This window comes from Rutilus rutilus (genome assembly GCF_951802725.1).
Source record: "Rutilus rutilus genome assembly, chromosome: 13".
NCBI classification, from domain to species: Eukaryota; Metazoa; Chordata; class Actinopteri; order Cypriniformes; family Leuciscidae; genus Rutilus; species Rutilus rutilus.
Genome location: NC_140218.1, coordinates 6847361 through 6865100, shown reverse-complemented (window position 1 = coordinate 6865100; position 17740 = coordinate 6847361). Strand labels below are relative to the sequence as shown.

Sequence of the window (17740 nt, the reverse complement as noted above, 5' to 3'; positions counted from 1 at the left end):
ATATGCAAATACACATGGATCTTTATGTTGACTTACAGCTGATGTGAATGAAAATACTGAATCAATGTAGTACATATTCTTCAAGAGAAGTTAGAGCATTAGAAGGCTTCACAATGACTGTGTTTTTGACTTTGGTTTGAGCACAATATCAGTGAATCCGTGCACCTGAGTGAGCAGACGGCAGTCCATCGATGCCAGGAGCTTCTGAGAGCCGGAGACGGTGGGAACAAACTTCTCCATCAGTGTAACCGTCGCAAGCTTCTCCACATCACTGACAGACACAAAGACTATATCAACTCTCTGGAAGCTTCACTCTTTAAATATCATATTTAATGCAGTACAATTTATGTTTTGAAGCAAATCTACAGTGCATGAACACATCACAGCTGAAATTAAACTGCTGTTAAACACTGAAAGTCTTACCCATACTGGATCTTTCTGACGCTCTGCATTCCCAATCCCTCTATATGGAACAAAACGTTCCTCACTTGTGACAGCGGGTTCTGGAACGTGATCTTGACGTTTGAGATCTATGATACAGAGTAAATAGTCTGTTCCTCACTTAAACATCATATGACTTCAGAAAACATCATCTAGTGCACTACTATTATATAGTTCACTTCTATTAGGACACTTTACAGATACAACCAAAATGCAATTAAAACTGTTTTGTGCTTGTTATACATCACAAATAAAGACTAGTGTCTCATTGGCTTACAGTGATAATGAGGTCTGGTGTGCGCAGTCTGAAGTTGAACTGTGTGGCCAGAATCTGTTTGGTCTGATTGACCCGTCCGGTGACCGTGAGCATCAGAGCGCCCTGATCCACCAGATGACTCATGTACTCCTTATACAGCAGAGTCCAGGGAATAGTCTTGGCTGAAGGGAGACAAGGGAACATGGCATTAATGACAACAATAAAAACACTGTGTGTCACTGTAGTTTTGTATGTGTTTGAGTGAGTGTTTGTTTTCTACTCTCTATTTTTTAGAGTGTAACCTCTTCCTTGCTGTCTATTTTTTAACTGCATTGTGGATGCATTGTTGATTTTATTTGGCAAAAATTGGCAAAAACTTGCTTTGTGTGACAGTCACATCAGTTCATATATGTGTGTGTGTGTGTGGTGGTGAGGGGTGGTGGTGGTGGTGGTGGGGGGGGGGGGGTACTCTTGATATTTTAGAGTGTCACCCCTTCATTGCTGTTATTTGTAGATTGTACACATACAAAATTCTCTGTATTCATAAAACATTGACCCGAACCCTACCCAAAACCTGTGAGTTTTTCGGGACCCGTCGGGCTCGGGTCGGGTAGCAGACCTCTACCCCAGCCCATCTTGCTGGCTCATTCGGACCATCAGACTCTGCTACACGATTCAGTTCGCCCAGCATCCCCACAAGTTCAGGGACATCCAGTTCACCTCATGCTGGCCAGCGATGCTCCTGTCTTACGGGCGGAGATTGCAGTCCAGATCGAGCCAGTCCCACCAGCCGATATGAAGTCAGGCTTCTACAGTTCTTGCTTCATTGTGCCCAAGAAAGGCAGTGGGTTACGGCCAATATTGGACCTTAAGTTTTGAATCGTGCCCTTCACAAGCTCCCGTTCAAAATGTTAATCCAGAAACGCATTTTCGAATGCATCAGTACCTAAGACTGGTTTGCAGTGATCGACCTGAAGGACGCATACTTTCATGTCTCAATTCTCCCTCGACACAGACCGTTCCGTCGCTTTGTGTTCGAGGGTCGGGCATTTCAGAGCAAAGTCCTCCCCTTCGGGCTGTCCCTGAAGCCTTGTGTCTTCACAAAGGTCGTGTTCCTATGAGAGAACACGGCGTTCACATCCTCAACTACCTCGACGAACGGCTCATAAATAAATTAAATAGTTTGCGATCACTTGCCCTAATAATAAATATAATGTTATGACTGCAATGACTAATACAGATTTATAATGAAAATAGTTAACAGGACAATGAGTTTTATTATTGATTAGTCAGGTCTGTATGCTGTGAAGTGCATTTGTCGGTAATGCCACTTTACAATAACGAAAAACATATTGTAAAGAAACACGTGTTGATTTTGGATATAATGTTTAGCATTATAAGAAGAGCAAGTGACTTTAAAAGCAACTCTTGAGTGATTTGAAACCATTTTACATGTACTGACAAAGCAGACAAATGTTATAAAAAAAAGAAAACCACATTAAAGAAACTTTAATAATCTGATAACTATAAGAAATAACTGCCATGCATGTAAACTTATGAAATATTAGACTTTGTGCACACAATTTTTACATGATTTAATTTTTGGCTACTTTTCAAATGGCTTTATAAATTTGTATTGTTTTACCTTGAAGAACCAGGAAATCACAGAAGATTTCACTGTGATTCATGTTTAGTGTGTCGTTTCTATCAAGCTGCAAATGTGTAAACTGTAACTTTATATTGTAAAAGTTTCTTGCACCGTTTACACTCAGCAGGGATGAATGAGGAACTGGTCCATATTTATGATTATGGGCGGAGCTACAGCATCACTGCAGATGAGTAAAGACTCAAGTAAAAGTGAAACTGTACAGATGAACTGGAAGCTTCCTCAAACAACATTTATTTTCAGAAACTCTGAAATTAACAACCAGATCTGATATTCACTCACAGGTAAGAGATGGAAATATAAGAGCTAGTTCAGTAGTTTGGTAGCATTTGGAAGCAGCATCAGATTGTTGGTAAAAGTACTGTTATTTTTTGGCTGAAATCAAAAATCAAAAGTCAAAGTCACACTTTAGAGACTTTAGAACCAGGAAGTACTTTGACTGGTGACAAAATGAATGAAAGAAAAACCGGTAGTTGGAACGACCCTCTTCCTCACTGCCAAAAGCATTTTCCTGAGGTGATATATAATTAATATTGTGAAATAATTTCTTAATTATAGTATTAACACTACTGCACCAAGATCATCTCATCTGAGCTGGCTCATTGGTCTGTAATCACTCATCAATGTCAAAATATTTGAGATGACCAATCAAATCAAAGTAGGTGGACTTAATGTTCACTGAACCTGAAATAAGACGCAAGTAGCTAAATTAAACACTTCATATCTGACAGCTGTTTTATATGGAAGCTTGTTTCCGCCACAAAATAAAAAAAATGAAAGATAATTGCGACTTTTTATCTCACAATTGCGAGTTTACATCTCGCAATTCTGACTTTATTTCTCAGAATTGCGAGATATAAAGTCAGAATTGCGTGAAATAAAGTCAGAATTCTGAGATATAAAGTCAGAATTGCGTGATATAAAGTCAGAATTCTGAGATATAAAGTCAGAATTGCGAGATATAAAGTCGCAATTGCGTCTTATAAAGTCAGAATTCTGACTTTTTTTCTCGCAATTGCGACTTTATATCACGCAATTCTGACTTTATATCTCAGAATTCTGACTTTATATCACGCAATTCTGACTTTATAACACATAATTGCGAGTTTATATCTCGCAATTCTGACATCTTTTCTCAGAATTGTGAGATATAAAGTCCAATTCTAAGGGGGAAAAAAGACGGACTTTTTTTTTTTTTTTTTTTACCTCAGAATAGTTTATATCTCACAATTCTGACTTTATAACACGCAATTGCGACTTTATATCATGCAATTCTGACTTTATATCTCCCAATTGCGTGATATAAAGTCAGAATTCTGAGATATAAAGTCAGAATTCTGAGATATAAAGTCAGAATTGCGTGATATAAAGTCGCAATTGCGAGAAAAAAAGTCAGAATTCTGACTTTATAACACGCAATTCTGACTTTATATCTCAGAATTCTGACTTTTTTTCTCGCAATTGCGACTTTATATCATGCAATTCTGACTTTATATCTCCCAATTGCGTGATATAAAGTCAGAATTCTGAGATATAAAGTCAGAATGCTGAGATATAAAGTCAGAATTGCGTGATATAAAGTCGCAATTGCGAGAAAAAAAGTCAGAATTCTGACTTTATAACACGCAATTCTGACTTTATATCTCAGAATTCTGACTTTATAACACGCAATTGCGACTTTAAAACACGCAATTCTGACTTTATATCTCGCAATTCTGAGAAATAAAGTCAGAATTGCGAGATGTAAACTCGCAATTGTGAGATAAAAAGTCGCAATTATCTTTTATTTTATTTTATTTTGTGGCGGAAACAAGCTTCCATAGTTTTAGGATAGAAATGTTAAACGACCGTCAAAAATAATCAGGCAAACTAATAAACTTTTGTCTAATTTTTCCATTTTGAATTGAAAATAGGCCTATATAATTCACCCGATTCATGTTCAGGTCAGTTATAATTAGCAACTGTTATTGTGAGGGGATACGAAACATTAACGAAGCCGTTTTCATCATACTAGGCATAAGATTAATAACGAATGTTTACATTTTGTGAATGAATACCAAGCGTTCGTAGCCTTCAGTAAATTAACTTGTCTAAGAAAATGATTAATAAAAATAGGCTAAATATCAGTAATTAAAAAAAGTAATCGAAAATCAATAAGACAGTCAAAGTCGATTTTTTTTTGCCTTCAAATGTCTTGAAATGCACATATGTAGATCAGAGAAATCAAAACTTTCTCGGGGGTGCATTTCTACCAACCCCCCTACCTAGCTTGTGTGTGTGTGTGTGTGTGTGTGTGTGTGTGTGTGTGTGTGTGTGGATCATGGGCGTTGTTTGGTTTGGTTTTGAAATGTGCTGGGGACAGAGACAGAGATGCATTTGGAAGTGCATTTTCAGAAGTGCTGGGTACAATGACGCATTCATTTTTTTCTCTTTCGCGCAGGTCATGTTTTGAAAGACGATGTCCTGTAGCTTACTAATGTAAATAAATAAAAATGTATACAAAAATGTGATGATGTCCGACTCGTTTTATGAAGAAGAAAGCCCTAAGTTTTCAAAAAGCATTAGACTATGACCCACTATTCTGCTTCATAAGTAGCCTACCATGTTGACAATATGACATGACGTGGTTTAATGTACCTAAACAATGATTACCAAATTATATTGCTCCAATGCTCCTCATAACCATTGAAAACGGGCAAAAAAAAAATAATCGAACCAAAAGTCAAATTATGGACGTAATCTGACATTAAGCGTTTCTGCTTCATTAGAGCCTTGTAAGGAAAAAAGCTTAATGTGGTTTAATGTACCTAAACAACGATCAATGATCCCCAATTTTCTCTCTCATATTGCTCCTCCTAACCACTGAAAACTGTCAAAAAAATCTAACCCAAAGTCCAATTATTATGGACGTTAAGTTAAAAATGACTAAATGACGAAATCTACAAATCGACGCCTATGGTGTGGATATAGCCCAAATAAATAAAGCACCTTTACCCTTTAAAACAAACTTAGTTTGCTGACAAATTATAAGTTAGTGATCCTACAAATGTTAATTTAAATTGAGTGAATTCTTTAAAAATTCAAAACAAAAACACTTTAAAAAAAAGAAGCTTAGTAGGTCTGTCATATGAATTTGTGAGAAAGTTGGTTATTCATCATGCAAAATAATTTACAAGCGTTTTTCAGATAATGAAACTAATGGAAATAGTGGACTCCACACCGTGTTTGAACTGATAAGCAATTGGACAACATTGTAGTTAATAAATATGGTGCAACAAGAAGTTTGCTCGTTAAGATACCAGCAGACAAGCTAATCCAGCACAAATTAATTAGTGCATAAAGTGTCACCAAAATTAAGTATTTGAACCTCATAATTAAATACAAAATGAGGGTGAAAACTAGGCTGGCTAAGGGCCTTATATTCTTCTTCTGCAGCCCAATAGATCTAACCACAGTCATCTGAAGCATCAAGTCCTCGATATACTCACAGCGAAGATCTTTTTAGTTCTTCGTTTAGGGGTAAAACGAAGTTCGAAATACGTGACCAGCGAGAGACTGTTAGCGAACATTCAACGGCATCCACACTGCTGAGAGCGACAATTAGATGAAAATGTAAATATGTGCCGTGCGCTTTTGCCTCTCAATAACAAGATAAATACACCACAAAATTCAGAAAACAGCAAGCTTTTTTTTTTTTTAAATAAAGCATAAGAAAAGCATCTTCATAGCAACGTGGATATGTTTGCACAAGCTCTGCAATTCACCAATCTAGTCTCGTCAGGTTTATTTATATTGCACTTAATACAATAGATTGCTTAAAATCAAGCAGCTTTACTTCATTTTCTACTATAAAGCAGCTCTCCAGAGAGTGTTCATGATATACGGATTCAACAGAAACAGAATCTCTTTCCTGAGCCAGAAAAGATTGCCACGTCAAAGAAGGCAGATCCTCTGTGCACACCTATTACGTAATCGCCACAGGCCAATGGTAGTACAAAAGCGTTTTGCAGCCGAAGCGAAGTTTTCCGGAAAGTTCCTTTGGCAAGCCGTTTCGAACTCCAAAAACAAACTCCAAAGGAAGTTCGTTTTGGCCTGATTTTGTTCAAAATGACATCCCATCAGTTCGTTTTTCGATTTCGCTTGAAGAATATCGGGGCCTTTAAGGCCAGCAGTCTCAGACTGGAAGTTAGAGGCGGAGCTTATAGCTCAGTGAGGTTAGAGTTAGTGTTGGAGGAGCTTCCTTTCAGAAAATGCTGTCTCATATGCCTTTTTAAGGCACGAATGGCTGGTTTGACTGCTTGACAGTGGTTCATTGTTTAAGTTGTTATAGGTTTTAGTTTTTAACCATGCAACATCCATTTTAGAACACAAACTAAAATATTCAGTCAGTGCACATAACTTGTATTATGAAAGTTGCTCTTTCCAGCAATGTATATGATATATTGTCATTGTTTTGTCAGCCATGGCATCCTCCAGTGGTCCAGCACTAAATGAGGAGCTCCAGTGCTCCATCTGTCTGGAAGTGTTCACTGATCCAGTCACCACTCCATGTGGACACAACTTCTGCAGAACCTGCCTGATCAAGTGCTGGCCGAACTCACAGACCTGCTTCTGTCCACTCTGTAAAGAAAAATTCAGCAGAAGACCTGAGCTCAAGATTAATACAACACTCAGAGAGGTTGTGCAACACTTTAAGGAGAAGCTCAATCCAGGAGAATCTGAGGTGTTCTGTGACATCTGTGATGGAAGAAAGCAGAAAGCAGTGAAGACCTGCCTGATGTGTCAAAGCTCTTACTGTGAGACTCATCTGGAGCCTCATCTCAGAGTCCCACGTCTAAAGAAACACACACTGATCAACGCTGTGGAAAATCTGGAGGATTATATATGCCAGAAACACGAGAGACCTCTGGAGCTGTTCTGCAGAGATGACCAGACGTGTGTTTGTCTGTCCTGCACTGAAGGAGAACACAGGACTCACAACACTGTTCCTATAGAGGAGGAGAGTCGAGAGAAGAAGGTAAAGAGTTACAGACAAAACACTTAAACCTTTATAAGCTTTATAAACTTATATGGATGACACATTGGCTGATGTTACAAAATGAAATTCCCTGAAGCACACTGTCAAAAAATGATATGATCAATCAGTGCATTATGGGTATTCTCTAGCCATTGAGCGTACATCGGTTGTACACTCATTATTGCGGTGCATTGTGGGATTGAATGAGTGCACTCAGTAACGTCCACTATCGTTTCAGACAGCACTACGAATGGCTATCCCATCAAACATTACCCTATTTAAGGGTAAAGGGGGCGATTTCGGACACAGTCACTGAGCACCACGAACAAACAGCAGCTGTCTTTTACAGTTCCTCCTGAACCAAAACAATGAGCTATGCTGCGTTCACGCCATGGTGTGTCATGATCTACTCCGAGACTTGGGTTAAAGATCCAAATGCAGCTTTATTGGGAAAATCTAGAATCGTAATCCATATAACAGGCATAGGGTCAAAACCATATAGCAAACAATCCAAACGTACGGTAGTCCAAAATCACAGGCAAATAAGTATATCGAGGACAATGGGCAGAAGAACAAGACCAAGACAAGAGAAGATAAACCAGGATACAGGCACTCAGAATAGCAGTGTAACACAAAACATGACAATGCAAAGTGAGAATGAAAATACAGGGCTTAAATTGGCAGACTTTAACAACGGTAATCATACACAGATGAACGAAATCACACAATCATGAGAACAGATAAAAAGGATACTGAGAAATGAGGTCCATAATATAAAAGCCCAGGCGTCAGGAGAATCTTGTGGAGATTAAGGGCACTCCATCTTAATTAAGAGATGGCAACCCGTGACGTTCTCCCTGGAGCTGTTCACATTCTCAGACTCGGATTTATGCCTTTCTATGTCAACACTCTCAATGCCAAAATGAAGACATTTCCAGCCACTTTTAATATGATTTTTTTCAGAGGATAAAGTTATGTGTTTTTCTCTGTATGTAGAATCATCTGGCTAAGAGACAAACTGATGTGCAGCAGATGATCCAGGACAGAATAAAGAAGATTCAAGAGATCCAGCACTCAGTGGAGCTGAGAAAGGTGAGTGAAGTTAAAACATTGTAAAATTGATCATGTATTATAATATTTCAATCTGCTTAATAAAGGTTCTCAATTAAACATATAAAACTTAATAGACATATCTTCTATTTGTTCTGATTTATCAGAGAAACACAGAGAAAGAGAAATCCTCCAGTGTTGAGCTCTTCACTGATCTGATCCGCTCCATTGAGAGATGTCAGTCTGAGCAGCTGAAGATGATGGAGGAACAGCAGAAAGCAGCAGAGAAACAGGCTGAAGATCTCATTAAAGAGCTGCATCAGGAAATCACTGAGCTGAAGAGGAGAAACACTGAGCTGGAGCAGCTCTCACACACTGAAGATCATCTCCATCTCATACAGGTCTGTCAACATCTCTCATCAGTCATCATGTACAATATTACAGGACAAACTCTCTGTTCACAAACATGATGAGCTGCTTGAACATTGTATTTGTAACAGTCTGTTAGAAATTGTACAAAAGGTAATAAAATGGTAATAAAGTCAAATTTGAAAAATGAGTTAGCTGTGTTTGAAAGGTAGCTATACTGTGTGAAACATACGAACATACAACGTACAAACATGTAGGCCTACAAGGTGCTTAAAAGTGCTTGAAGTACTTGAATTTGACTTTTTGAAATTTAAGTCCTGGAAAACAGCCATATTTTTGAAGAGGTACTTGAAAAGTGCATGAATTATTAAAAATAGGGATGATGCACCGATACCGAGCTCATAGGCTAGGCCTACTCGTAGGCCCTGGCAGCGTGTGTACAGTGTGTGTGTCCAGACAAAGAAACACTCATGGCAGAGAGTATAATGGGGATAAAAAAGAAGGTTGTAATGTCTATGAAGTAAATGTATCTTATTAGTGGAATATTAAACGCAATATAGTAACACATAGCTGTGGTGTGCGAGCTGATGAGAGAAAAACGCGCGGTGGATTGAAACAGACGCACAGACGCGCGAGCTGGTCAAGCACACCCCTTTAAACAGACATCAGAGGAAAGTTTGTAGTTCAGTCGGATGTCAATGGCAAAGAAAATAAACCGAAGTCACACAAAATTATGTAAAAACGCCCGTCTTGGTGAGTATCCTAGTTAGAGCCCAACCGATATATCGGCAGGCCGATATTATCGGCCGATATTAGGCATTTTCCAAACTATCGGTATCGGCATTTATAATGGACGATAAATGAATATTTAAAAAATAAAATAAAAACGGACGAAACACCATGTTATGAGTGTTGGCGCTGCATAGTTTGTCCACCAGAGGGCACTCTACAAGGAAGACTGCTAACATCAATGAGCTTGGAAATCACAACGAACTTATTCTGCCTAAATAAAGTAATGATTACTGTATTTATAACTAGCTTATCTGTAGTTCCAGTCCCTGCATTGTAAAACGTAAGTTAGGCACGCGAGGAGTGAACATTTAGACATAGAGAAAAAGTATCAAACATAGCCTGTGCATAAAAGTTAGCTTTGTGCGTTGCTGACTTCGTTTAGCCGCAGCATTAAAGGACAATTCCGGTGAACAAAATGAACCTAGGGGTAATTAACACATGGTTACCGAGTCGATCGTTCCCTGGGATGCGTTTTCATGAAAATCGAATGTAAAGAGTTTTATCTCTAAAACCAGATTAGCTTATAACGCTAGTATATGTGGCACAGAGTAAGTAAAAGTAAATCGCTAGTTAATACCACTAACAAGGCTCAAAATAGCCTCACACTAACACGGTAGCATAATGAGGGTCCCTACATGCATTGAGAACTTTGTAAGTGTACAGACAGTTTAATAAGAAGATACTTTATAAAGACAGTACATTACGCGTTTACAGGCATTCGTCATCTTGGAAAACAGTCTTGACTAATCGAGTCACGAATGCCGTGCTAAGTGAGCTGGTCGATAGGAATTACGTTTGTGAAATCTAACTTAGCACGGCGTTTGTGGTTCGACTAGTCGAGACTGTTTTCCAAGATGACGAATGCCTGTAAACGCGTAATGTACTGTCTTTATAAAGTATCTTCTTATTAAACTGTCTGTACACTTACAAAGTTCTCAATGCATGTAGGGACCCTCATTAGGCTATGCTACCGTATTAGTGTGAGGCTATTTTGAGCCTTGTTAGTGGTATTAACTAGCGATTTACTTTTACTTACTCTGTGCCACATATACTAGCGTTATAAGCTAATCTGTTTTTAGAGATAAAACTCTTTACATTCGATTTTCATGAAAACGCATCCCAGGGAACGATCGACTCGGTGACCATGTGTTAATTACCCCTAGGTTCATTTTTCACCGGAATTGTCCTTTAACGAGTCACATAATGTATTTAGTGCATCACTAAGTAGTAGATTTTAGAAGGCAGGCAGCAAATTATGATTGAAAATGGTTTGTTGTAGCTTGATGGAATAGATGGATAGAATTAGGAGTGACCTTTGTCTTGTTTAATAATAATACAAATGATGATGATAATAATAATATCATCATCATTGATTTTATTTAAATTATTACTGTCAATATTAATAATAATAGTTGATTTTTTTTTGTTCAAAGGACTTTAAGTTTCATATCTTAAGTTTATATTTTTAATATACATTATATTTATCATAACTTTAATATATTCTGTTCTGTTGTGACAATAAAGTTAATTTAAAAAAAAATAAGTTTATTTTTAAACTGCATTATCATATTATTTTAGTAAGGCTGAGGACTCTTAAAGGGATACTCCACTTTTTTCGGAAATATGCTCATTTTACAACTCCCCCAGAGTTAAACAGATGAGTTTTACCGTTTTAGAATCCATTCAGCCGAACTCCGGGTCTGACGGTACCACTTTTAGCATAGCTTAGCACAGATCATTGATTCAGACGAGTCCAGTAGCATTTCTTTCAAAATGACCAAAGAGTTTCAATATTTTTCCTATTTAAAACTTGACTCTTCTGTAGTTAAACCGTGTACTAAGATTGACGGAAAATGAAAAGTTGCGATTTTCTAAGCCTATATGGCTAGGAACTACTCTCATTCCAGCGTAATAATCAAGGAACTGTGCGGCTGTACCATGAGTCCAGCAGGCGTAATGATATGACGCAGCGCCTGAAAATAGGTGTAATAGGTTAGACAAACTTAGTCCCGGTCACGTTGGAAGAAGTTACCGAGCTGGGGACTATTTTTAGGCGCTGCGTCATATCATTACGCCTGCTGCACCCATGGTACGGCCGCACAGTTCCTTGATTATTATGCCGGAATGAGAGTAGTTCCTAGCCATATAGGCTTAGAAAATCGCAACTTTTCATTTTCTGTCGATCTTAGTACACGGTTTAACTACAGAAGAGTCAAGTTTTAAATAGGAAAAATATTGAAACTCTTTGGTCATTTTGAAAGAAATGCTACTGGACTCGTCTGAATCAATGATCTATGCTAAGCTATGCTAAAAGTTGTACCGTTAGACCCGGAGTTCGGCTGAATGGATTCTAAAACGGTAAAACTCATCTGTTTAACTCTGGGGGAGTTGTAAAATGAGCCTATTTCCAAAAAAAGTGGAGTATCCCTTTAAATAACTACAAATAACTAATGTTAGGGAAAATCTGTTCATGTTTTGTTACGCGTTTCTGGATTTTTTAAAAATATATATATCGGCCGATATATCGGAATATCGGATTTTTAAATCACCAAATATTTGTATCGGTATCGGCCTTAAAAATCGTTTATCGGTCGGGCTCTAATCCTAGTAAACAAAGGCAGGGCTCTCAAGTTTTGAAGACAGGCAAGAGTGACATCTGCTCTCGTCTAAATATGTGCTGTGCTATTAAATGAAAGATAAAATATGATAGAGCAGAATGAAGAGTGACAGTAACAGAAGCTCAAACAATGCATTTTAGCAGGCTTAATTAAGCATGAAAATAACTGAAGGAAATATATATTTGATAAACATATTAAGCCAACTAATATGATTTATATTCTTTTGGTTTATCTACCACTACATTTAAAAATTACAAATGCAGTGAAAATTCAGGGATCGGTATCGGCGAGTACCAAAAATTAAAGTATCGGTATTGGGCTCGTTCTGCAAAAAGTGGTATCTGTAAATCACTAATTAAAAATATTTTGATTTTTTTGTTGTTGAAAAAATAAAATCGTTTCACGCAAAATTAATGCTGCAGCCCGTCTGCGATATAGAGCTATTATTATATTATTAGCTGATATTAAGTATATGATAAGTATATAATACAACTTTCATTCTTCAGGTCAATCATATATTCATGGAAATCTGTTTCAATATCCTTTCAATGGTTAAGGGGATTTCACATGCCTGACAGCGCTGGTCAATGGATTGATCTCTATGAAGTGAATTAGTGATACCATATATATGTAATTTATAAAAATAATAAAGATATTGTTTGATAAGTGCTGTTTGAAGTCCTTGAAATCCAAAAAAGTAGTGCTTGAAAAGTCCTTGAAAGTCCTGGAATTTCATTTTACAGAATCTGTATGAACCCAACTATAAACATAAAAATTAACATATTTAACAGTCTTCTCTCTCTCCTGCTGTAGATGAGCTCATCCCTGGACACTTGTCCACACACCAAGAACTGGACTGAGATCAGGATTGACTCTGATGTGAATGTGAACTCTCTGCATAGAGCTCTGACTGAACTGAAGATAACTCTAGAGACACTGAATGAAAAACTCACTCAAACTGGTATGTGAATATCATATACAGTAGATTTTTTCATTAACTAAGAAAATAATGTTTTGAAGGAATATTATGGGTTCAATCCAATTTAAAGGGATAGTTCACTTTGAAAATAAATTTTGGTATGTTTTATCTTACCTCAAGGGCATCCAAGATGTAGGTGTCTTTTTTCCGCAGAAGTTTCAATTTTGATATTTTTAGGTCAAACCGTTCTTGTCTGTCAGTCATTTCATGCAGGTCTATGGTCACTGTCTCAAAGAGCATGCACAGAGAAGTCCAAATTAAAACAATTCCCCATCGTCCAAATGAAACAATTCCCCATCGTAAGTACACATTGATGGCCTAAGACACGAAACGAGCGGTTTGTGTGAGAAAACGAACAGTATTTATATCGTTGTTATCTCTTGAACACAGCCGCGTCCAAATGATCTGAGGGCGCGGGCGGGTATAGATATATACATAGATGTCGCCTTGGCTACGGTTTCGTTCCAATGAACTGCAGTAGCGAAGGCGACATCTATGTATATATCTATACCCGCCCGCGCCGTCAGATCATTTGGACGTGTGCTGTGTTCAAGAGATAACAACGATATAAATACTGGTCGTTTTCTCACACAAACCGCTCGTTTCGTGTCTTTAGGCCATCAATGTGTACTTACGATGGGGAATTGTTTAATTTGGACGATGGGGAATTGTTTTAATTTGGACTCTGTGCTTGTGCTTTGAGACAGTGACCATAGACCTGCATTATATGACTGACAGACAAGAACGGTTTGACCTAAAAAAATCAAAATTGAAACTTCTGCGGAAAAAAAGACACCTACATCTTGGATGCCCTTGAGGTAAGCTAAAACATACCAAAATTTAATTTCAAAGTGAACTATTCCTTTAAGTTCAGTTTGTAAAGGACCGCACTGTTTCAAAAATGTAATAACATTACTAACCCTGTAAAGTTCTATCCTTGTAAACTCGTGTTAAAGCAGTTTTACTTTAACAACAAGGGAAGGATGTAACGTGTGTACATGTGTAATGGAAATCCAGTAATGGGCACAAAAACATGTGTGGCTGAATTAAACAGGCAGAGTGAATACAAAAAAGTTTAAAATAGAAATTGATATTTAATAATCCTAACCCAAAAATATAACATTAATGGAAAAATAAAAATTTGTGATCAAACATGATCACACACACACACACACACACACACACACACACACACACACACACACACACACACACACACACACACACACACACACACACACACACACACACACACTCTGTTCACTCTTCAAGCCTTTTCATATCTGCTTATGCTGATTCATTTCTTGTTCTAAAGTTAATTATTTTTATACATTTGGATTATTGAAATAAATAATATGTGATTACAATCAAGTCTTGACTTTTAGTGGCAACTTGTGTGGCATAAATACATGTGGCATTGCAAAAACACGACAACATACCTCAAACAACAACAACAAACTTTGATAATTAAAGAAATATACTGGTTTAATGTATTTAAACTTTTTAAATATATATATTCACAAAATATACACCACAAAAGCTGTAATAAGAGCAGTTAGCCACCTCCAGAAAATGAATAGATCTCTATGGGCTTCTGCTGGATGTATATGATCATTACACTTTTTTCTAAAACTATATTCACTGCATATTTTTCTCTAACCAGCAGAAAGCAGAATTCTGCCTCTAACACCAAGATCAATATCAAGAAACGACTCAGTATTTAATTTTGAATTCATAAAAATGTAATATTTCATATAAACAAAGCATAAATGTTTAGATGAGAAGTAAACTTGTTTATTTTTATACAATCATTATAAATGTTTGCCATATTGACCCCTAAACACCAAGACAGGAAACAGGAGACAAACACAGTATGAGAGTGAAATCCTCATTAAATTTGTCCCATAGATCTCCATTGTAAGTTTATTTACTGTAAACACATTCTGCATTGTTTTACAAACAACATTTACATGCCACTGATGCTGCCAGTGGAGAGAAACTCACTGATATTAGTCCTATGAATAATTCATCATTATATTGTCATCTGTGTCCACAGGGTTGAAGTTTGTGCAGAAGTTTGCAGGTACAGTGTGACTGACACCATTTTCTTCAATACACTGACAATACTGTGTTAATCTTTATTATATACTGTTCAATTTGATTGATAATGTCTGATCTCTCTCAGTGGATGTGACTCTGGATCCTGATACAGTGAATCCATATCTCATCCTGTCTGATGATGGAAAACAAGTCAGTGATGGAGACTTTGAGCAGGACGTCCCAGAAAACCCAAAGAGATTTGATAAGAGTTTGTTTGTTCTGGCAAAGCAGGGATTCAGTTCAGGGAGATTTTACTATGAGGTGCAGGTGAAGGGAAAGACTAAGTGGGATTTAGGAGTGGCCAGAGAATCCATTGACAGGAAGAAGGGGGAGATCACACTGAGTCCTGAGGATGGATACTGGACTGTGATACTGAGGAATGAAAATGAATATGAAGCTTGTGAAAGTCCATCTGTCTCTTTATCTCTGAGAGTGAAACCTGAGAAGGTTGGTGTGTTTGTGGATTATGAGGAGGGTCTGGTCTCTTTTTATGACGTGGAGTCCAGATCTCATATCTACTCTTTCACTGGTCAGACTTTCACTGACAAACTCTATCCATTTTTCAGCCCATGCAATAACGATGAAGATGAAGACTCAAACCCACTGATCATCACTCCTGTCGGTTAAAATAAAAAACAAATCTGAAAAGATTACTGTTTTTATATTAAAAATAAATAAATCACACAATCAAGAAGTTTTTACTAACAATATGTGACAAAATGTGTACAAGTGCTAAAAAAGAACTGTATATTCAGGCCTCAAAAATCAGTCACTGACAAAACATCAACTATAATTAAAGTGTGAGTTATGTTGTGTGAAAAAAATATTTCATCAGTTACACTTGAATGGCCAATTTATTACAAGTCTATAATTTCTAATCAACACAATTATTTGTTTGCTTTTAACTTTTATTAATACTTTGCTTTCGCTTTTCAAATCTTTTATGACATTTTACATAATATGATTTAACATTATGTTATGAAATTCTACATGATATACTACATTTCCAAACATGGTACATGTTATTTTGTAAGGAAATCTCTGAAGCCATTCTCTCTCTCTCTCTCTCTCTCTCTCTCTCTCTCTCTCTCTCTCTCTCTCTCTCTCTCTCTCTCTCTCTCTCTCTCTCTCTCCCTCCTCGTCCAGCTGTGAACACTGGTTTACTTGTGAAATATTGTGATTTTTGGTGTATATTGTAATAACTGCAGCATCTGAATAAAGACAAGTGTTCAATTCTATAACTGATATTGTGTATAAACTAAACAGCTTTCTAATTATGCAAATACACATGAATATCTAGATGAATTTTACAGCAAACAGACAGGATATGAATTAAACATGGAGGATCTTTAATGTTGACTTACATCAGCTGTGAATGAAAATACAGAATTATTATTCAATGCAGATGATCCTTCAAACTACATATTCTTCAAGAGAAGCGAGAGCATTAGAAGGCTTCACAATGACAGTGTTTTTGACTTTGGTTTGAGCACAATATCAGTGAATCCGTGCACCTGAGTGAGCTGACGGCAGTCCATCGATGCCAGGAGCTTCTGAGAGCCGGAGACGGTGGGAACAAACTTCTCCATCAGTGTAACCGTCGCAAGCTTCTCCACATCACTGACAGACACAAAGACAATATCAACTCTCTGGAAGCTTCACTCTTTAAATATCATATTTAATGCAGTACAATTTATGTTTTGAAGCATATCTACAGTGCATGAACACATCACAGCTGAAATTAAACTGCTGTTAAACACTGAAAGTCTTACCCATACTGGATCTTTCTGACACTGCATAACCAAAATCCCTCTATATGGAACAAAACGTTCTTCAACACTTGGAACGGCGGGTTCTGGAACGTGATCTTGATATTTGAGATCTAAGATAGAGAGAATAGATGTAGTCTGTTCCTCACTTAAGCATTATATGACGTCAGAAAATATGAAAATATGGAGGGGGGGGGGGTCTATTTTGCACTCTTGATATTTTAGAGTGTCACCCCTTCATTGCTGTGCACTTTTTGCTGCATTGTGGCTAATTTGTAGATTGTACACACAAAAAATGTGTCTGTATTTTCTTTTTTTTTTGCCTGTTGCTTATCATTAAAATAGCAGCTTTATCTCAGGGTCACAGGAGGGTGCGGATGAAAACGGGGTGCCTTCTCACGCGCCCCCTGCCCAACCGTGGAGCCAGGTAAGTGTTGCATTGTGACATGTTCTCTCATGTTCCTATGAGAGAACATGGTGTTCGCATCCTCAACTACCTTGACGAACGGCTCATACTCACCCAGTTGTGAGAACACAGGGACCTGGTGCTCAGTCACCTCAGCCAGTTTCGGCTTCGGGTCAACTGGGAAAAGAGCGAACTCTCCCCTGTGCAGAGGATCTCTTTTCTCCGTATGGAGATGGACTCGGTCAACCAGACAGCGCGACTCACTGAGGAACGTGCT

General features: G+C 37.6%; 2 protein-coding genes across 3 annotated transcripts; one reads left to right on the top strand and one right to left on the bottom strand.

Annotated features, from left to right (window-relative positions):
• Positions 1-98: 98 nt before the first annotated feature.
• On the bottom strand, positions 99-6542 carry LOC311302648 (protein-glutamine gamma-glutamyltransferase K-like). Its single transcript, XM_084428656.1, has 4 exons — positions 6325-6542; positions 719-879; positions 424-530; positions 99-271 (listed from the first exon to the last, which is right to left on the bottom strand). Exons 2-4 carry the CDS (start codon positions 839-841, stop codon positions 109-111), a joined length of 393 nt encoding a protein of 130 aa, XP_084284782.1. The 5' UTR covers positions 842-879; positions 6325-6542; the 3' UTR covers positions 99-108.
• On the top strand, positions 2513-16524 carry LOC311302621 (E3 ubiquitin-protein ligase TRIM39-like). Of its 2 annotated transcripts, none has more exons than XM_084428616.1 (7): positions 2513-2647; positions 6824-7380; positions 8377-8472; positions 8598-8831; positions 13023-13170; positions 15245-15271; positions 15374-16524. In XM_084428616.1, exons 2-7 carry the CDS (start codon positions 6826-6828, stop codon positions 15913-15915), a joined length of 1602 nt encoding a protein of 533 aa, XP_084284742.1. In that variant the 5' UTR covers positions 2513-2647; positions 6824-6825; the 3' UTR covers positions 15916-16524. The 2 variants fall into 2 exon arrangements, with proteins under 2 accessions (XP_084284742.1, XP_084284743.1); XM_084428617.1 differs by having other exon boundaries at positions 8413-8472; positions 15374-16518.
• Positions 16525-17740: the final 1216 nt, after the last annotated feature.